This window comes from Neoarius graeffei, chromosome 4, assembly GCF_027579695.1.
Source record: "Neoarius graeffei isolate fNeoGra1 chromosome 4, fNeoGra1.pri, whole genome shotgun sequence".
NCBI classification, from domain to species: Eukaryota; Metazoa; Chordata; class Actinopteri; order Siluriformes; family Ariidae; genus Neoarius; species Neoarius graeffei.
The window spans coordinates 45,069,058-45,092,169 of NC_083572.1; the positions used below are offsets into that span (position 1 = coordinate 45,069,058).

General features: G+C 39.8%; 1 protein-coding gene across 1 annotated transcript in view; it reads right to left on the minus strand.

The window, feature by feature from the left end:
• Nucleotides 1–23,112, minus strand: part of LOC132885035 (ubiquinol-cytochrome-c reductase complex assembly factor 1) — a 51,591-nt gene that overhangs the window by 23,551 nt on the left and 4,928 nt on the right. The window contains exons 2-5 of the mRNA XM_060919278.1: nucleotides 18,457–18,558; nucleotides 5,883–5,990; nucleotides 2,745–2,817; nucleotides 2,324–2,381 (exon numbers count right to left, since the gene is read on the minus strand). Of these exons, the coding sequence (XP_060775261.1) occupies nucleotides 2,324–2,381; nucleotides 2,745–2,817; nucleotides 5,883–5,990; nucleotides 18,457–18,558 (341 nt within the window). The remainder of the gene's footprint in view (nucleotides 1–2,323; nucleotides 2,382–2,744; nucleotides 2,818–5,882; nucleotides 5,991–18,456; nucleotides 18,559–23,112) is intronic.

Genomic DNA, 23,112 nt, shown 5'->3' on the forward strand with positions numbered 1-23,112 from the left:
CACTTACTAAGTCCCGGTGACAAAACATGAAAGATATTTCTATTGCTCGTCTGTGGTGTTGCTGAGCTTTCGCACAGCCCTAGTCTAATTCTATGGAGGGTCTTGTAGACCATGTGTAAAAAGTGAAATATTAATTTTTGCTTTTCTAGATTTGGAAGCTTCAGACACTTTAAATATGGGTGACTGCACAGCATGGGATATTAAAATTGATTCGGCTACTGCAGTGTTTACCAGCATGATTTTGGTTACTTAATGGTAACGCCATTATTGACTAGACAGTTTTCAGAAAACCAACAAACACACCCTGAACTCAGTGTGCGCTCCCCTGAACTGAAAAGTCTCCTCAAGCACCTCCATACTTGAGAACAACTGTGAAAAAAACCTTTTCCACAGGATATGATGGAATATTTACACACGTCTATTTCCACTGGATTAATATAACCTGAGGTTATTTCTACAGCTTGTTTTACAGAAGGTAAAAGGTGTTGGAATCTTTACTCACACTGGCACGGTCTGTAAAAATGACCGTTTTGCCACATTTGCATGGGACTTAAATCTCATGCAATAACTCTGCTAATAGTTACATTACCTCACCTCCTCATGTAAAACTAGTCCAATCCGAATAGGGCCTAATATTTAGAAACACTTTTTATATGCAGACTTTCATTAGACATGTAAAACTATTCAATATTGCCGTATGCCTGTTGATTTTTTTTAACTTGATGAAGCCATTTAAGCATAAATTAAGTGAGGTGCGGAAAAAATGATGTGACATGAATGTGCAAGGGGAATCTGCACTTTACCTACTTTATATCACTGGAAACTGCCATGTTTAACTGTTAAGCGCCTTGACAACTGGCAGACAGAAATCTCTCATGCCGACACTCTTCAGCCTCTCTCTCTCACACACACATACACACACCAATGCAACTTCCCCAATGCCATTTTGGAAAAGATGTATATTAAGGAAATCTGATGCACCCAGGAACAAGCACTCTCTCCCCTATCAATTACAGTGATACTAGCCAATCATGGGCATCTGTGCGCTCTGGTTGGTAGCTGTAGTGTAAGAAGAGAGATCTGTCTGGTGGGTGAGAATTGGCCATGAATAAATTAGGGAGAAAAAAAAAAAAAGGAAGATGCTGTAGCAAATGTTACTGACTTGTCTGCCAATCTTCATCCTCAAAAAAAAGAAAAAACAGCCAGCACCATATATACCAGCCTCCAAATATCTGTTCTCTCCTAAATACAGCATACGCTAAATATAGTAGCCTATCGCCAGCTCAATGCATCAGCTTACAGCTACCATATGCACAGGTTAAAATTTATGATTACATTTTTTCGTATCACAAATTGTTTGTATGAGGCCCAATGTGAGATTCTAAAGAAAATTGTTTTCAAACAAGACGACAGAACAATAAGAGGATTCAGGGTTGTTGTTGTTTTTTTTACTATTCACCATAAGTTTGTCTCATTAATTGATACCAAGATACTCTTAAACCATGCTGTGTTGATTTTAGGGTGCTCTAAATACAAAAAAAAAAGTATATGTAAAAATATAAGAACGTTGTGTGGCTTAAGAAAATTCAATTGTTTATAACATTTATTCAATGTTCATAATTAAGCTGTGGGAAATATACAAAGACATGATTACAAGGCAGAAGCTATGCTTAGAGTATTAGCAGGTGAATGATGAATTAAATCAGTGGTTGCCAGTGGGTATATGGGTGGTACAGTATATACACAACACTGAGTGGATTACCAGTGTGTACTTAAATCACAAGGTCATTCTGCACAGTATTAGGTCACATGCCCCCATTCACCCCTAATCATTCATTTCATTCTGATCCATCAAAAATTGTGTGAAAGTATATTTCCATAAACAGCCAGATCCAGTCACATGTGCACCAATATATTAGCAAATAATTAAAGTCGGAAAAAAAGGAATGAAACTTGATGACAAGTCTTGACAAATCAAATAAATATTAAACATATCTGCCAACTCTAAATATTCAAACTAAGATCACATATCCAAGCAAGGAGAATTATATTATTTTACATGTCTAACAGTGGGAGTAATATTTATCCACAAAAATTGCAATAAAGAAGTACTGTAGTAACCACTGTGTCCATGAAAACAAATCCAGTTCAATTAAAAAAAAAAAAAAAACACAACACCAATTATGTGAATAATTGTGTATATTAATATTTTATTATGGCACAAGAAAGAGAAAAGGAAAGCAGAAGGCTGTAGGAACTTTCAATAATATTGCAGGACAACAGGCATAGTCTGGAATGACTAGCCCAACATCCAAACACTCACCAAACATGGAGCTGTGCCACCAAAAACCAGGAGTTGAGTGTGTCAGGGAGGGAGCACTCTGTGTGTGTGTGTGTGAGATGGGGGGGAGGGGGGAGGGGGTATGGTGAAAAAGAAACAAGAACATCATTAAACCTAACAGTTCTAAAAATCATGGCTCAAGTTTGCACCTGCTTTTTCCGCTTGGTAAAGAAAAACAACGCCTGTAAAACGCCACATAAATCTTTCAGAAGGTGATAGAGTTCCCCTCATGCGCGTTTAATTTCTGCTGAAGTTGATGGGTGTTTAAGCACTTGGATCGTTTTACAAAAAGACTCCACATGGACATGAATCAAGCCTCTTATGGTCACATTGCCATATTTCCAAGAAAACCTCTGACCAAAGGAGAACACATTAAAGAAATAAATAAAAAGTAAATACTTACTCTCAAAAAACTCATCGTAGTTGATTCTCTCAACACAGCAAGTATACATACGCAAAGCAGCTATTTTGATTTTCTGCAAGAGAAGAACCGTTCATCAAGTTTATATATAAAAAATAAAAAATTAACAACAATAATAATACACCCACAACACGACATACAACGAAAAAAGTGTTTAGGCAAAATGTAAACCACAAATCTACTGTGATAAATTATATTGTGCTGATTATACTGCACAGTGGATCCAGGACTCTTTCTGTAGTATATGTGAGAGAGAGAGAGAGAGAGAGAGAGAGAGAGAGAGAGAGAGAGAGAGAGAGAGAGAGAATTTGATCCAAGGTGGTGACACTTTTTTTTTTTTATCCCTGAAACAATATGCATCATGTTTATTGAAAACATAAGTGGCTGCAACAGTAAACCAACTTAACATCAAAATTTCTTTACTGAATATGTCTGACTCAAAAGCTGTTCTTCATGCTAAGTGCAAATATTCAACTCTAAAAACGGGGTGGGGGGTGGCCAGCACACCAAAAACACCCCACCCCAAGAAAAGCAGTTTTTGGATTTACCCTGTCCTGCACCTGGGATGTGCACACTGACTCCCTCTTTCTGAAGCAGTCGACTATAACCATTACTGATTATGACTAACACTATATTAGCATTCTTTGCTTGAAGATAAATAAATACAAAATAATCAATCAAAATACACTTGGCAACTTTTGAAAAGAATATACCAGGTCAAAATCAGAAAACCACATTTCTAAAATCATATAATCATATGAAATTACATGCAACATTGGTTGGTAAGGTGAAGTGTTTTTATATATATATATATATATATATATATATATATATATATATATATATATATATAAATTGAATTTATTTATTTGCAAGGTGTGTAAATCGACATTTGGACTGAGGCGGCATATGAAAATACACAAGAATGAGATTCTACAGGCAGATATAATCAATCCTGTGAAGACAACACTTTTTATCTCCCATGCATGTATGAAGCCTCGCAAGTCTGCTGCTGGACTAAATTTGCACTTGAGAGCACATGGACAGAGGCAAGATGAAGAAATTGATGAAGAATTGAGGAGTGAGATGGCAATCATCTGACAAGATGCAGCGATCAACGTTTTATATATATCACATATCACGCACAGCTTGAAAGTTTGTGAATCCTTTAGAATTTTCTATATTTCTGCATAAATATGACCTAAAACAACATCAGATTTTCACACAAGTCCCAAAAGTAGATAAAGAGAACCCAGTTAAACAAATGAGACAAAAATATGATACTTGGTCATTTATTTACTGAGGAAAATGATCCAGTATTTCATATCTGTGAGTTTTATCCCATTCCTCTGTACAGAACAGCTTCAACTCTGGGATGTTGGTGGGTTTCCTCACATGAACTGCTTGCTTCAGGTCCTTCCACAACATTTTGATTGGATTAAGGTCCGGACTTTGACTTGGCCATTCCAAAACATTAACTTTACTCTTCTTTAACCATTCTTTGGTAGAACAACTTGTGTGCTTAGGGTCGTTGTCTTGCTGCATGACCCATCTTCTCTTGAGATTCAGTTCAAGGGCCAGAGGTCTTGACATTTTCCTTTAGAATTTACTGGTATAATTCAGAATTCATTGTTCCATCAACGATGGCAAGCCATTCTGGCCCAGATGCAGCAAAACAGGCCCAAACCATGATGATACCACCACCATGTTTTACAGATGGGATAAGGTTCTTATGCTGGAATGCAGTGTTTTCCTTTCTCCAAACATGATGCTTCTCATTTAAACCAAAAAGTTCTATTTTGGTCTCATCCGTCCACAAAACATTTTTCCAATAGCCTTCTGGCTCGTCCACGTGATCTTTCTTCTTTTTTGGAGAGCAGTGGCTTTCTCTTTGCAACTCTGCCATGCATACCATTGCTGTTCATTGTTCTCCTGATGGTGGACTCATGAATATTAACATTAGCCAATGTGAGAGAGGCCTTCAGTTGCTTAGAAGTTACCCTGGGGTCCTTTGTGACCTCGTCGACTATTACACGCCTTGCTCTTGGAGTGATCTATGTTGGTTGACCACTCCTAGGGAGGGTAACAATGGTCTTGAATTTCCTCCATTTGTACACAATCTGTCTGACTATGGATTGGTGGAGTCCAAACTCTTTAGAAATGGTTTTGTAACCTTTTCCAGCCTGATGAGCATCAACAACGCTTTTTCTGAGGTCCTCAGAAATGTCCTTCGTTCGTGCCATGATACACTTCCACAAACATGTGTTGTGAAGATCAGACTTTAATAGATCCCTGTTCTTTAAATAAAACAGCTTGCCCACTCACACCTGACTGTCATCCCATTGATTGAAAACAACTGACTAATTTCAGCTTCAAATCAACTCCTAATCCTCGAGGTTCACATACTTTTGCCACTGACATGTAATATTGGATCATTTTCCTCAATAAATAAATGACCAAGTATAATATTTTTGTCTCATTTGTTTATATAGGTTCTCTTTATCTACTTTTAGGACTTGTGTGAAAATCTGATGATGTTTTAGGTCATATTTATGCAGAAATATAGAAAATTCTAAAGGGTTCACAAACTTTCAAGCACCACTGTGTGTATACACACATACATTTATACACACACACACAATATATATATATATATATATATATATATATATATATATATATATATATATATATATATGTGTGTGTGTGTGTGTGTGTGTGTGTGTATATGTATGTATGTATGTATGTATGTATGTATGTATGTATGATAAGTTATTGTACAGTGATTTTTTTTTTTTTCGGTAATATAGATAAACCTTTAATTTTGTTTTTGCCAAGTATGGCCTACTGGATAAATTAAGTTTAATGATGAGCAACAGCATAACCTAAATCTAAAGCAGAGGCTTCTAGCACAGAACAGTAATTAGGGAAATATTTCATTTTGTGGGGTGAGTGGAGGCCCGGAGTGCTGGACAAGATCAATTTACTTCTATTGTAGGAACTCGAGTCCTTAATTATTACCTGTTCAACTTGCATGCTGAGACTGCACATTGATTTTTTTCCAAGTTACTTTGAATACAAGTGTATCAAATTAATTTAATAATAAAAAAATCATTTTACCCATTTGTTGTATTTGAGTGGCCCAGTGAAGCCCATGGCCTCAATAAGTCTGGTGAAAGCTCCAATTTCTTCCTCTGAAGCCTGAGGTGTATGTTTTACAGCACAGAGCTGAAGATGAGACAGACAAGAGAGATAGATAGATAGATGCATGCCATCAGATAGAGGCTAAATAGACAAGTTAAAAATGAAGGTGCACACACTGTTTAAGTAGGTCACATTTCAAGCAACATTTATCACAACTAACACCAATTGCAATTGTACCATTATGGAATATGGCAGAGTAATGTTACAAAATCACTCATTGCATCTAAATTAGTTCCAGATTATCTGGACATGTTCAGAAACAGTATTTTGGTCCAAAATCTCCTAGAAAGCGCTGTATAAAGACCAGTGGGACAGTGAAGACATTCATGAACAGTACCATGTGAAAGAGTGCATTAGCAAATTATAATGGTGGAGGTCACAACCAATGTAAAGCCAGCCAGTGGTGCATGCAACCAGGCAGAGATCCAAATTTATTTTTACAGATGCCACTGAAGCCGCTGTTGATCACTACAGTTCAAAGGTGAGCCTAAAAAAGGTGCATAGACTTTGTACTCTCTGAGGGAACACTGGCTCTTGGGCTGTAAAAAGGGTCTCAAAAACAAGTCTCCACTGACCTCTGAACTAGAAATGGCTTCCAGTGTTAGTGGTCTGGCCAACTTAGGAGTGGCAGCCTAGTGAGAGAGGGGTCCTTGGGTCACCTGACAGCAAGTAGTGTGAAGAACTCAGAATCTCATCTCATCTCATTATCTCTAGCCGCTTTATCCTTCTACAGGGTCGCAGGCAAGCTGGAGCCTATCCCAGCTGACTACGGGCGAAAGGCGGGGTACACCCTGGACAAGTCGCCAGGTCATCACAGGGCTGACACATAGACACAGACAACCATTCACACTCACATTCACACCTATGGTCAATTTAGAGTCACCAGTTAACCTAACCTGCATGTCTTTGGACTGTGGGGGAAACCGGAGCACCCGGAGGAAACCCACGTGGACACGGGGAGAACATGCAAACTCCACACAGAAAGGCCCTCGCCGACCCCGGGGCTCGAACCCAGGACCTTCTTGCTGTGAGGCGACAGCGCTAACCACTACACCACCGTGCCGCCCAAGAACTCAGAATGCCAAAGTAAACTTCATGTAGTGAGAGACTGAATGAACGCCACACTGAGCAACAACTTGAGGACAGTAGCTATACTGTAACTGTTCTTGGCCTGCTAGGAGAGCTTTAATGCGGTCAAACATCATTGTCAGTGATGCTGACTTTGCAAAACTCATTCAATAGTCATTTTTGCATACATTGTCATAAACAGCTATGAGAATGATCAATTCATTCAGCGATACTCCTATATTTATTGCACATATTTACTGTAGTTACATTGCCAGTAATATTTCTATTGATACATCATTTTACCTGTCATTTTTCTATAGAATGCACATTCCCTTAAGCATGAAAAAAAAACAATTAAACCCACTTCTCTCACAAAAGATTGCTACAAAATTTGCTGCAATCCAGTTTGTGTTTAAATCCCCCCCCCCCCCCCCCCCGGGCTCATTTATGATGGATTAAGGCGAAGTGGAAAACTGTCCTGTGGTCCGACAATTAAAAATTCTTTTTGGAAATCATGGACACCGTGTCCTCCAGGCTAAAGAGGAGAGGGACCATCTAGCTTGTTGTCAGTGCCCAATTTGAAGCCAGCATCTGTGATAGCATGAGGGTGCATGTGATAGCATCTGTGATAGCATGAGGGTGCACATGGCATGGGTAGATTTCACATCTGAGAAGGGACTATTAATGCTAAATGATACATACAGCTTTTGAAGCAACATGCTGCCATCCAGATAATTGCATTTTCAAAGGAAGGCCTTGCTTATTTCAGCAAGACCATGCCAAACTGCATGGTGTATGTATTACAACTGCATGGCTCCACAGTGTTTATTTAAAAAAAAAAAAAAAGTCCAAGTCAGGGGTCGAAATACGTCCGTTTTTGTCACTGGCCAGAAATCTACTGACCCTTCCCAGTTCCAGATGACCTTTGAATCTGTCTAGCGTGAGATCAGGGACGGAAAAAAGAGGGGTCAGAGTGAGGACTGTAAATCTAGAAACATTAGAGACCACTTTATTTTAGCCATTTTAGCACTTTCAGAAAACTGAAATTAACTGAAAATTTGCTAACATTAAGTTGTGCTAATAAGAAGAATAATTTTGGTATAATAAATTAAGAGAATTTTACAAATTCGCCATCATTCTGTAGTCATTAGGCAAATTTAGCACATTTTCCAAACGTGCTCAAACTTAAGGACACTCGAACTGGTGTCACATCTGTGTGCATTTGCGCTTGAAGTGCACAGCAGCGCATAATCAAGGCTTGCACATATAAGGACTCTCAGTTCACATAGACTTTTGTGAAGTATACGCTTCCTTCCTTGTGTCTCCCGTTACCAAACTGTTTGATTACTGTTTTGCTACTCTGGTTTCAACTTTGTTTTCAGGTTTCCTGACCACGTATTGCCTTGCCTAGTTTATACTGTTTGCCGATCACCTGAACTCTGCCAGTTTCTGTTTATGCACTTAGCCTCACGTTTTGGAACTGTAAGGCAAGGCAAGTTTATTTATATAGCGCATTTCATACACAGTGGCAGTTCAATGTGCTTTACAGAGGTAAAAGCAAAACAGTAAACAATAGAAAATAAAATTACATAAAATAAAGGGGGAAGAAGAGAGAAAAAATAAGAATTAAACAATAGTAGAATAAAATAAAATAAATAAAATAAAGTAAAAGTTCAGTAAAAAAAACAGCAGAATAAAATAGAATAAAAGTTAAGTAAAGTTTAAAACATGTAAAGATGATATTTATCAGTTAGCAGAAAGCATCTGAAAACAGCCTGGTCTTTAATCTAGATTTGAAGCTGCCAACAGCAGGAGCATTTTTGATGTCCTCTGGGAGCTGGTTCCATAGCTGTACTGCATAGTAGCTAAAAGCTGCTTCACCACACTTTGTTTTAACAACAGGTTTTACCAGCAAATTTTGCTGCTGCGATCTGGTAGATCTGATTGGGTTAGGCCGCTGCAACATATCAGAGAGGTAATTGGGCCCTGTACCATTTAGAGATTTGTACACCAGCAGCAATGCTTTAAAGTCAATTCTGTAGCTTACTGGAAGCCAGTGAAGGGACCTTAGAATTGGAGTAATGTGCTCTGTTCTTTTTGTTCGTGTGAGAACCCTAGCCGCTGCATTTTGAACCAGCTGAAGTCGTTTGATGGTCTTTTTTGGCAGGCCTGTGAAAAGGCCATTGCAGTAATCAACCCTACTAGAGATGAAGGCATGTACAAGTTTTTCCAGATCATTTTTTGACATAAGTCCTCTTAGTTTGGAAATGTTTTTTAGGTGATAAAATGCTGATTTAGTGATTGCTTTCATATGACTGTCAAAGTTTAGCTCGCTGTCAATGAAAGCACCAAGGTTTTTAACCATATCTTTTGTTTTAATCCCCTGTGTGTCAAGAATAGTGGTAATCCTGAGTCTTTCATCTTTTTTCCCCAAATAGAATTACTTCTGTTTTATCTGTGTTCAGCTGAAGAAAATTTTGTGACATCCAGTTGTTGATTTGGTCGATACACTGGGAGAGACATTCAAGGGGGGCATAATCATTAGGTGATAGAGCAAAATAAATTTAGGTGTCATCTGCATAGCAGTGATACAAAATTGAGTTGTTCTTGATAATTTGTCCAAGTGGGAGCATATAAAGGTTGAACTGTATGCAAGCTTGCTTTCAATAAAACTCTTTCTGCACTTACATCCGTCTCCCTCATCCACTCTCGTGACAAGTAGATTTACAGTACTTAAATCCTGTCGTACATCTTTTTAAATGAAGTAAATGAGTAGAATATATTACAGCATATTTAGCCACATTATGTACAGACTGTGCGCACACACATGCATGCATGTTGTTCACTGCTTCAGATGGGTTAAATGCAGAGGAATTTCGCTGTGCTTAAAAGTCTGTGCTTGAGTGAATGTGTGATAAAGGCTTCTTGTTCTTGACTGCATGTAATTGTGATAACTTATACAAAATCACTGATAATGTTCCATTATGTCTGTGTCTACCTTCTGTCCAGAAGCTTCCTCCAGCACTTGGTGTACCTTCTCTCCAGAAAGTAAAAAATTTAATTATTTAAACAAATAAAATGGTCACCGACAGCTTCATATTGAAATACAAAGGCCGCCATTTGCAATATGACCAATTTTAGGCGAGATGACAAAAATGGGAAACGAAAATGCACTATGCATTGTAATAAATATGCGCAACATGATTAGTTCTCATGTTGCGCATTGTAGGTACAGCGCTACAGCCTGTCTAAGAACTACAGATCCCATCAACCAACTTCCGCGATGACCTACGTCACGCCTGGGCGGGATCACCTACGTCACTTCCTCCATGACTCTATAAGTGACCCGGAAACTTCCAACTCGGCCTCTTTTGGCGCTGTTGGACCTCGTGTCACTACAGACATAAAGAGGCGCCCCCTCATCGGACCGTCCGAGATCACGACTTCTTTCTTGCAAGTAAAAGAGATTTAGCGCGCTTTCGTGTTTTCCGCTGGCCACGGTAAAATAACTACCTAAGTGCGTTGTCTCTCTCTTGGTTGAGTTATAACCGGTTTTATTTGTATTATAAGTAATGTTACGACTGCCGCCCAAAGCAATTAATTAAAAGTTAGAAGTGACCGGATTCCTTCTGACTTAATCGCTGTGCACATTGTTTGATCAGAGACCTTTCTTCACGAACGACAAAGCGTCGGACCAAGAATTCTCTGCGCTTTCACTGAAGCGACTCACGTGCTCCTGTGGACTCCAGAAATTTCGGAACATTTCTGCATCCTACACAGAAGCAAAATACTGGAAAGTAAGACTGGCATTTTGGGCAAAACTAGTCTTAGGAATTAGCTTTATGAAGTAGTGTGAATTTAAACTCAGGAATTGTTTAATTGTGCACACTGTAGACACTCAGCGTGTCGAATTGATCATTGTTCTATTTTTGCTATCTCAATTGATCAATAGACAGGTTGTTGCATGCTCTATCCCTATCCTTCCTAACACTTAATTTCATTATTACACATATTTTGACCTCATCAAGATTTCAGTGAATTTGGTAATGTAGTAGTGGGTTAGAATACCACGAGGTGGTCACCTTTGTCTCAACCACGTGGTCACCTCCCCCCCATACACACACCCTTTGTTCTCCTTAACACCACGAGGTCCTTTGTCTCAACAACACAGGTAAAATTCCAATCCCTGAAACACACACACACCGCTTTCTCTCCCTCACACAGACACACACATGCTCATCAAGTATATGACCATATTGTATATAATGTATTCAACTGCTATTATTCATTTAGTATCTGTGTTATAATAAATTCAATTATTATTGAAACTGTGTTTATTTATTGCTTCTATATATTTTTGAAGTCATCCAATCTCAAAAGACCTCCAAATTGCCTTTAGTGTGCCATTGGCTGTAGTATTTATGTAATTCGGTAAGTGATACATTATTGCTGCATTGGAAGTGATCATAATAATTTGGAATATACCATAATTTAGCTGTTTGGTAATTTATTATTAAGCACCAAAATTAATGGTATTATTAATGAGACTGATTTAATGAGACTGATTTAATGATTTAATGAGATTGATCACTTAAGACCAATTGCACCCTCCAGCATATTTGCGCATGATTGGATCTCATTCATAAATGTAGTTTATGTATGCAAGCAAATGCCAGTATACACAAGAAGAACCCTGATATTAATTTTTCTTGTGTATATGCAAAAAAGATTAATAACAATAATAATTTAAAAACCCACCCACAAACACTGTCCAGATGGGTTGGTAACTTAACTTCTGCTGGCCCTTCCAAAAAGCTGCTGTCCAGGGTCTAGTAACTATTTTGACCCCTGCTGGGTACTAAACTGGCCTGCCTGCAGTCCAGACCTGTTACCTATTGAAAACATTTGGTGCATTATGAAGCACAAACTATGACAAAGGGGACCCCCCAAATGTTGAACAGCTAAAATACGATATCAGGGGGGAGAAGAAAAAAATAAAAATTCACTTTCAAAACTACAGCAACTGGTTTCCTCAGTTTTTACATAGTACTGTTAAAGAGGTAATGCAACACAGTGGTAAATGTTCCCCATCCCAACTTTTTTGAAACATGTTGCTGACATTAAATTTAAAATGAGCATATATTTTTTCAAACAATGTCTCAGTTTCAACATTTGATGTAGTATTTGTACTATTTTAAATAAAATACAGGGTTTCCATGATTTGCAAATCACTACATTCTTTAATTTATATTTTACATGTCCCATTGTATGTGAAAAGGGGGTTGTAAATAAGTACATACAAAGACATTATGTATTCTTGATTTCATGTCATTTTTATTTCTCAGCTCCTGGTCCAAGCACTGATCCCCTCCCGCTTGGACTACTGCGACACTCTCCTCACCGGCCTCCCAGCATCTGCCATCAGACCCCCACAGCCTGCCTGGTCTACAACCTCCCTCATTCCTCCCATGCTACCTCTCTACTCACTGCCCTTCACTGGTTGCCTGTCATAGCTCACATAAAATTTAAAATGTTGGTGCTCGCTTACCAGGCAGTCAAGGGGTCAGGTCCAGCATACCTCCAGAGACTGATCCGACCCTACATGCCAGCCAGATCCCAACACTCTACTGCTACTGGTTGTCTGGCTCCTCCTCCTTTCTGCTCCTGCCCAGCCCACTTAAGACTGCTGTCTGTCCTGGCTCCCCGTTGGTGGAATGACCTTCCCATCAAGGTCAGAACTGCTGACTCCCTGACCACCATCAAGTGCAGACTAAAGACCCATCTCTTCAGGCTGCCTCCTGTGTCATCACATACAGTAGCTGCCTTAACTGTTATGACCAACCTGGGCTGTGTGCTGTCTAGCCTGGTCATGATGACAGAGAAAAATAAAAACTCTAATGACTAACACTATTTAGTTATGCTTTGTCAGCTCATTTGTATGGTTGGCTTGTTTTCCTTGGTAAAGTAAGGGTGGATTGTGCTGGCCCACTGATGCTCCCTCATCATGACCAGCCTAGATAACATACAGCTTGGGTTGGTTATATACAGCTAAGGCAGCCATGTGATGACACAATGGGCAGGGGAGAGGTGCAGCCTGAGGAGGAGAGTCTTCAGTCTGCACTTAAAGGTGGTCAGGGAGTCGGCAGTTCTGACCTTGATGGGAAGGTCATTCCACCAACAGGGAGTCGGGACAGACAGCAGTCTTGAGTGGGCTGGGCAGGAGCAGAGAGGAGGAGGAGCCAGATGATCAGTAGCAGTGGAGTGCTAGGATCTGTCTGGTGTGTCGGGTCGGATCAGTCTCTTTTGCACTTCTTGTACATCACTCTGGATAAGAGCGTCTGCTAAATGCCTGTAATGTAATTTTAAAATCAGGTCAGAGTCCTGGAGGATTTTGCTACTGGTAACATGTAACCCAGTAGTACCTGCCACATGGACAGGTGGTTAGTGTCTAAACCGGCTTCTCCACCACTGTATACTGATGAGAGTGGCATGTCACCCAGAAGGATTAAAAACAAGGCCTGTCAAAGGGCGGATGAGATCCTTGCAAGCCAACAGCCAACATGCAAACTGTGGTACAGGCTGGTTGCTATACAATCAAAGGGCTCTCTTCCATAAGGGAACCAGCTGAGTTCCTACTGGTGGGCATTTACATGCTTAATCTCTAGGACCCAATGACCAAGCTGGTAAAAAAAGGAGAGAGCATCAGTAGGCCAGCACAATCCACCCTTGCTTTACTGTGTGCTGGCTGTCCTATCACCAACAAATTTGTCAAACAACAAATGTAAAAGAAGCAAATCTGAAAAAGAACATTCTGCCAGGAGTGCAACACCAAGAACCACTTTGATGAAATCTTTCACACACACACACACACACACACACACAGAGACACACACACACGACCTTCACACTAATTCATTGTTTATTACTTCTCTAGGTGTTCCTGTTTGCTTTTATTATGGAATGATTGTTAAGTCACAAAAGGTCATCAAAGAGGTCAATGTCTGACCCCAGCAGCAGCTATTCTGATTATCCCTACATATTTCATAATGTTAAAATGAGACGTGTTTGGTGATTAGACATCATTTTGTTGCCTTTTGATGTTTTTCCACAAGGGTGTTCCTGAATTGATAAATGCATCACCAAAAAAAAAAGAAAAATATAGATGAAGCCTGACTGATTAGTCAGCCTAGTGTTTTTTTTTTGTTTTTGTTTTTATTTTTAGTAAGAAGCTCTATTCAAACCACAGCTAACTGCATGAACCAAGCATTAATGTCTGAAGATGTTGTTCTAATGCACAATATCCCTGTAAGTGGAAAGTTCACAAGTATGGTTTATTTCAGGGGTAGGCAATTATTTTTTCTATGGGGCCACATGAGAAACAGAAAATTTTGTGGAGGGCCGGACCAAAAGGCTGAACTAAATTCTGCATAATATTAATTGTATTTCTTTATATAAAGCAGTAAATAACATTGTTTTTACAAGCTGCTCAGGCTGGTAAGAGTATGGAAAAAACGAGGTTGCCTTACAAAAAATGTCATTTATTCAATCAAATTTTCCAAAACAATGGTTAACAAAATGTGAACATTTGTACCTTTTTTTTCCAGTCACATTCACCCCAAAACACAATAAAGACATCACAATATTGTCTTTCTACTCCAAATATCAAGCAAGATACAGTCCATGTTTTGTTGAAAGCTCTGCATTTGGCATCTACCTTTCTTCTTTTTGCGGACATTTTGGGGGCTAAAGTCTTCTTGTGACCTGCTTGCAACAACGTCGATTCGGTGTAGGTATCAGATCTACAGATTGGCTCGGGCTCCGGCACCTGCTGGTGACGTCACACTATGTGACTGGCTGGAACGTTTGAAGGATGACATACAAGTTTGTGGTTGGTCTGGACAAATTACGGAAGTAGTTATCACGGGATTAGGTTTCGTGGGATTTCATGTCATATTCATGTCGCGCGCATTGCGTTTTTGTTGAACACAACTTCAAAATAAAAAGCAATGCACATTCAGTCCATGCATGTAGAAAATACGTTTATTTTGTAATTTCTAATTAACCTTACACAGGCCGTAGGTGTGAGTGTGAATGGTTGTTTGTCTCTATGTGTCAGCCCTGCGATGACCTGGCGATTTGTCCAGGGTGTACCCTGCCTCTCGCCTATAGTCAGCTGGGAGAGGCTACAGCTTGCCTGTGACCCTGTACATCATAAGCGGCTACAGATAATGGATGGATGAGCTATATGAGTTCAGAAGGTTTTGGGCAGGAATGTTGTGCCATGCAGAAATTATTTCTTGCACACTTGCAAATTTTAAGGCTTCAGAATCTCTTACAGTCTGCCTTCTCGGTGTTTTCATCAGCGCTGTTTCTCATCTCATTATCTCTAGCCGCTTTATCCTTCTACAGGGTCGCAGGCAAGCTGGAGCCTATCCCAGCTGACTATGGGTGAAAGGCGGGGTACACCCTGGACAAGTCGCCAGGTCATCACAGGGCTGACACATAGACACAGACAACCATTCACACTCACATTCACACGTACAGTCAATTTAGAGTCACCAGTTAACCTAACCTGAATGTCTTTGGACTGTGGGGGAAACCGGAGCACCCGGAGGAAACCCACGCAGACACGGGGAGAACATGCAAACTCCGCACAGAAAGGCCCTCGCCGGCCACGGGGCTCGAACCCGGACCTTCTTGCTGTGAGGCGACAGCGCTAACCACTCCACCACCGTGCCGCCGCGGGTAAATTCAGTGCTGCAAATTCACCCTCAATATTAAATGAGGCCAAAAAAAAAAAGTGTGTGTTTCCGGTTACCCGACCGACCCTAATCCGTACCGCCCGACCCTAAACTTTTTTTTCGTTTTTTTCCCAGTCGCGACTTTTACATATAACCCAACCGCGTGAACCGGAAGTTTGTCACTCACTGGGAAAATTAGGGCTTTCCACAAGCGCCGGCTGCCGGCCATACAGTCGACTACACAATTAAGTCCAGCCAGCTACTTTAATGACTTATTTTTGTAGCCCACAGGCTCTAAATATTAATTTTCAATTTTAATAAAATTAAATGTTTATCTAACGGACTGACAATAACGTCAAACTGAACTGCACTCATTTAAGCTGTGATTCGCGCTGTTTGTACCGATAATAACCACAAATTCCCCGCTGACTTCGTTGATCAAGGGAGAGTAACTCATCCGCAGCCCCTACATACGGTGTGTGCGAGCACTCGGCGGAGGCAGTAGTGTGTCGGGGCCGTCGGAGGGAACAGAAGCAGCGATAACGCTTATTTTGTCTTTCACCTAGAGACATGATTCAAACTTTAAAACGGAGACAAAATTCTCCTGTGTGGATCTGGCATTCAACTTTTTTGCTAGGTTCTATACTTTTTGATCAGTCACAGATCAATCACCATGAGCAAATCTGGAGAAATTCAGACTTTATAATGGGTGTCTATTGCGTTACACACCAGTGGAGCTCAGGAGTTTAGAGTGTAGGCAGCTTGAAAAAAAAAGCTCTAACTTTCTCATTTAAACTGTTTTCTCAGCCACAATTTTCAATCTACACACACAATTTTCTCAAAAGTTGTAGTCACACATTGTGTGAATCAAGACAAGTGTCTACCTGAGCGATAGGATTTACAGTTTTTGAATGAGAAGCCTGAAAGTAACGAGAGGACAGGCGCGCTGCCCCATAGCCTCACATTATAAACGTGGCAGCGCTTTTACTGCAAAATCAGAAGTGTCACTTGTTTTTAACTCGCTCTAGTGTCCACATTTTTTACACTAGGGACAAAAAAAATTACATTAATGTGTTCACGGGAGCCTTGTAGCACTCAATGTGAAAGAATTTTGTGAATAGCTCCTTCCGTTTCCATGTAAATCAGCGTTGTTCAAGGAGAGGGAACTCTGAGAAAAAGCGCTCTTTGCTTGTTATATTGTGTCTTTTCCCTGCACCGTTACCAAGGCGATGAGCTCCACTCAGGGAGCAGAGAGGGGAGGGGCTGCTCTCTCTCTCTCATGGTGTATTGAGCTGTTATATTTACAGAAAAATTCATGTTAAAAGGTGTCTCATGCTGCATCAGATTCATCAGAAGGTGGTAACTCAGGTGACCTGCAAAGAAATTCATTATATTTTGTGAAATTATTCCTGTCTAAATATAGGTTATGGCAGCCATCTTGAAAAAAAAAATTAAAAAAAAAAATGCCTGCCTACCGACCCTAGTTTTGAAATCTACGTAACCGGAAAAACACACTTTTTTTTTTTGGCCTGAATGACAACCACATACAATGCACTAGCAAAAGCATACTATATGGCCAAAGGTATATGAACACCTGACCATCACACCCATTTTTGAGTGGTTTAAGGGTAACAGATTCCCACAAACAATCCAAAGAGGATTAGTACGGTCAGTCACACTGACGTTAGGTGAGGAGGCATGCAATCAGTGGTCCAATTTATCCCAAAGGTGTTCAGTGTAGTTGAGGTCAGGGCTCTATGCAGGGCAGAAGAGTGCTTCCACTCCAACCTTGGTGAACCATGTCTTTATGGAGCTCTGTTTGTGCACAGCAGCACTGTCATGCAGGAACATGTTTGGGCCTCTGAGTTCCAGTGAAGGGAAACTGTAAGGCTACAGCATAGAAAAATGTTCAGTAGAATTGTGCGCTTCCAACTTTGTGGCAACAGTTTGGAAAAGACTCATGTGGCCAAATAGTGTACATGAACTCCAGTTCTGGAGACAGAACAAGACTGTTTCCTGGAGCTGATGGACTAACAAATTGGTTTAATTAAACCAAGGGTCGGTAATTTTCGAGAAACTAGCAAAAATAAGCTTGTTTTTGAAAGTATCCAACCAAATAATCCCACCCTTCAGCCCTCTGCCCAAAGCCACATGAACACGCACTGCCTGATTAGTGGTGGACGACAAGTCCATGCAAGAGATGATTGGGGGAGCAAAGTGCGTCGTTGTCATATCCAACTACCTCATGTCTCATTCACATGTAAGAAATCATCTAACATTATCATAATGAATGTAAACAATGAACATAGCCACTGTTAATACTCAGTTATTGACTAGTTTTAGCAGTATATCTGCCTAACCTTGAGGAAGACTCTGGTCATGTGCAAGGAGCGTACATGCAGTGCATGCGCAAGTAGATAGGCAGGCCATCCAATCATTTTTATACAGACCAAATGAAATGATGAGATAAGCTATTTATAGCCCTGCAACTACCACAGGTGCTGGAAATTCTTTTTAATTGTCTAAGCATTTGTTTTATTCATTGCTATCAGGATGTAAAAAGAATTTCAAGAATCATTAAAAAAATGCTTCTAAAAATTACTAATCCTAGCTCTAATATAATTTACTGTAAACCCCTGAGCTCAATCCACCCCAACAACTAATGAATAATTCTCAGTCACCTCTTGTGTGCTGTGAAGAGCTCGACATTGTGTCCGAGTGTGCAATATTGCTCCAGTGCAATGACAAGACACCAAAGCTTTGGCGAGATCCTGCTCAGTGGCCTGAAAAGAAAGAATGCACCTGTATTACATGAAAGTAAAAGAAAATATGTTCTACCTTTTATATAGGAGTAGATTAAATATATATTGGTAAGATTGCATGCAGTGATGAGGTAAAACATTTACACTGACAACTCTATGGCATCAAGGTATAGAAACTGTACAAGATTTTGAACAAAACACAAAACAACTAGCACAACCCAGCATTTCCACATTGTTTCAATAAGCCAGTTTTAAGCTGTTTAATTAAAAAATGAACCAACACTGCTACTAGTTTACATTACTAATATAATCACTAATCTACATTACTAAATAAAAATGTTGTGCATTATTTTTAATGGTCTCTTAAAAAAAAAAAAAGTTGTAAGCAGATGCCAACATGAATACTTTGCGCTGCAAGATGACAAGAAAATATATTACCCATATACATTCTGGGAAATATACACTATATAGGATTAATTTATTTAAAATCATTACTCTTTACTGAAATTGAACTAAAGTTGGGCAATAGGACCAAAAAATTAATGAATTAATGAATTAATTACAACCCTGATTCCAAAAATGTTGGGACAAAGTACAAATTGTAAATAAAAACGGCATGCAATGATGTGGAAGTTTCAAAATTCCATATTTTATTCAGAACATAGATGACATATCAAATGTTTAAACTGAGAAAATGTATCATTTAAAGAGAAAAATTAGGTGATTTTAAATTTCATGACAACAACACATCTCAAAAAAGTAGGGACAAGGCCATGTTTACCACTGTGAGACATCCCCTTTTCTCTTTACAACAGTCTGTAAACGTCTGGGGACGGAGGAGACAAGTTGCTCAAGTTTAGGGATAGGAATGTTAACCCATTCTTGTCTAATGTAGGATTCGAGTTGCTCAACTGTCTTAGGTCTTTTTTGTCGCATCTTCCGTTTTATGATGCGCCAAATGTTTTCTATGGGTTAAAGATCTGGACTGCAGGCTGGCCAGTTCAGTACCCGGACCCTTCTTCTATGCAGCCATGATGCTGTAATTGATGCAGTATGCGGTTTGGCATTGTCATGTTGGAAAATGCAAGGTCTTCCCTGAAAGAGACGTCGTCTGGATGGGAGCATATGTTGCTCTAGAACCTGGATATACCTTTCAGCATTGATGGTGTCTTTCCAGATGTGTAAGCTGCCCATGCCACACGCACTAATGCAACCCCATACCATCAGAGATGCAGGTTTTTGAACTGAGTGCTGATGACAACTTGGGTCGTCCTTCTCCTCTTTAGTCCGAATGACACGGCGTCCCTGATTTCCAAAAAGAACTTCAAATTTTGATTCGTCTGACCACAGAACAGTTTTCCACTTTGCCACAGTCCATTTTAAATGAGCCTTGGCCCAGAGAAGACGTCTGCGCTTCTGGATCATGTTTAGATACGGCTTCTTCTTTGAACTATAGAGTTTTAGCTGGCAACGGCGGATGGCACGGTGAATTGTGTTCACAGATAATGTTCTCTGGAAATATTCCTGAGCCCATTTTGTGATTTCCAATACAGAAGCATGCCTGTATGTGATGCAGTGCCGTCTAAGGGCCCGAAGATCACAGGCACTCAGTATGGTTTTCCGGTCTTGACCCTTACGCACAGAGATTCTTCCAGATTCTCTGAATCTTTTGATATTATGCTCTGTAGATGATGATATGTTCAAACTCTTTGCAATTTTACACTGTTGAACTCCTTTCTGATATTGCTCCACTATTTGTCGGCACAGAATTAGGGGGATTGGTGATCCTTTTCCCATCTTTACTTCTGAGAGCCACTGCCACTCCAAGATGCTCTTTTTATACCCAGTCATGTTAATGACCTTTTGCCAATTGACCTAATGAGTTGCAATTTGGTCCTCCAGCTGTTCCTTTTTTATACCTTTAACTTTTCCAGCCTCTTATTGCCCCTGTCCCAACTTTGAGATGTGTTGCTGTCATGAAATTTCAAAATGTCTCACTTTTGACATTTGATATGTTGTCTATGTTCTATTGTTAATACAATATCAGTTTTTGAGATTTGTAAATTATTACATTCCGTTTTTATTTACAATTTGTACTTTTTCCCAACTTTTTTGGAATCGGGGTTGTAATTGGCAAAACTTCTGATGACAGAGCTGACTGTCAAGATTCAACAAGTTGTACACACACACAGTCACTCAAGCCACAGAGAGAGAGAGACACAGACAGACATATATATTACACACAGTCACTCAAGCCACAGAGAATACATACGTGTGTGTGTGTGTGTATATATATATATATATATATATATATATAAAATATGTGTGTGTATATATATCTCATCTCATTATCTCTAGCCGCATTATCCTTCTACAGGGTCGCAGGCAAGCTGGAGCCTATCCCAGCTGACTACGGGCGAAAGGCGGGGTACACCCTGGACAAGTCGCCAGGTCATCACAGGGCTGACACATAGACACAGACAACTATTCACACTCACATTCACACCTACGGTCAATTTAGAGTCACCAGTTAACCTAACCTGCATGTCTTTGGACTGTGGGGGAAACCGGAGCACCCGGAGGAAACCCACGCGGACACGGGGAGAACATGCAAACTCCACACAGAAAGGCCCTCGCCGGCCCCGGGGCTCGAACCCAGGACCTTCTTGCTGTGAGGCGACAGCGCTAACCACTACACCACCGTGCCGCCCGTATATATATATATATATATATATACACACACATATATACACGCACATATATACACACACACACACACACACATTTTATATATATATATATATATATATATATATATATATATATATATATATATATATACACACACACACACACTAATATATATTTTGTGTGTGTGTGCATATATATTTATTTATTTATATATATATATATATATATATACACATATATATATATATATATATATATATATATATATATATATATATATATATATATATACATACACACACACACACGTGTGTGTATTCTCTGTGGCTTGAGTGACTGTGTGTAATATTGAGCAATTCCAGCGTTATGGACGTGACACTTGAACTCAAAATGGCAACAAATGACCCAGTGCATGTTTTATTGTCTCCCAGTATTTAAACAGGTGTTGCATATTTTAAGGCTGTACCATACTGGAGAAGTGATAGAACAAGAACAATTCCCATAGTACATCTAGGGCATGCCAGAAAACGCCAATAAAAGATGCGTTATGGACGTGACAGAAAAAGTATCACTTTTCTTGGGTGACTGTACATTTTTATCAAACTCTGTGAAATCGTAAACCTAATGTCGAAATGGAGATATCCATTTGATAAAGGGGTCCAAGGTGAATATTAAAAAATCTTTGTTTAAAATATTTTGTATTTCATGCAGAGTTTCGGAAGGAAAAGTCAGCGTTATGGATGTGACGAAATTCCGTTATGGATGTGATGCGTCTGAAATAGACATGGCACATGTTTAGAAAATCAGCAATTTAACCACCATAACCCTTTGAAAAACTCTCTAAATATCAGCTAAAACTATCAAAGTTCTTAAATAATATTTAGGATGGCTATTGTTTTGCTGTTTTGTGGATTTTTGCATACATTTCTGTGGCTTGTGGCAATAATATAGAATTGTACATGATCATAGTTGATTTTAGCTTGGGTTTTACATTATAAGAAAGAAAGACTGACAGTGACACATTAGGTTGGTTACAAATTGGTTCAACTTATTCACATCTGTAAAATACAGGCCTAGGTGGTATCTCTGGGAGTGGTTTTGATGTATTACATGTTGCTTTATTTTTGCATGGTGAGGTTGACAGATAATGAGGATGAGTTCAAAGGAATAAAGTGTAATGACAGTATAGATTGTCAATTCTGTACCAAAAGCAGCAGAGGCGTGTTCCTATCAACAGCCGATTAAAGATATTGCAGCCTCTGTGCACAGGGCGGCTGCCTCTTCCTTCACCCTCTCAGCTGAGCAATAAAAAGCTGTGGAGCTCTTGGTCCTACAGCGAGCCCAAAAAGACTGTTTCCCTGATGACCTCCACCTTCTCAAGCAGACTTGTCAAACTAGCTCCTGAGCATGATGCAGACATGAATGTTATCAGGGTTGGTGGGCACCTGCATCATAGTGAGTATTTGGACTTACAGGAGAAGCACGCTATTGTGTAAGATGGGAAACTTATGCCGCTTTTCCACTACAAACACGGCTGAGTCGGGCTGAGCCGTGCTGTGTCGAGCTGAGCGGGGCTGTTGGAGTTGCATTTCGACTACAACCGCGCTGAACCGTGCTGGCTAGAAGTGGGTGGACACATTGGGTGGAGTTAGCGAAAGTGGGTGGACGTCAGGTGATGTCGTTAAGCAGCGCAAACAGTGACATCAGTGAGCTTTTAAGCGGTAGTCTCACGACCCGAATAGTAAACAATAAACATGGAGGACATGGAGTCGTTAGTGTTGCTGGTCTTGGTGCTGTGGCTTGTTGTCACCGACAACGCCAACAGATACTGGCAAGAGCGTATAGATGAGGCGAGGCGCATAAGGCTTCAGAAATTCTCGTAAT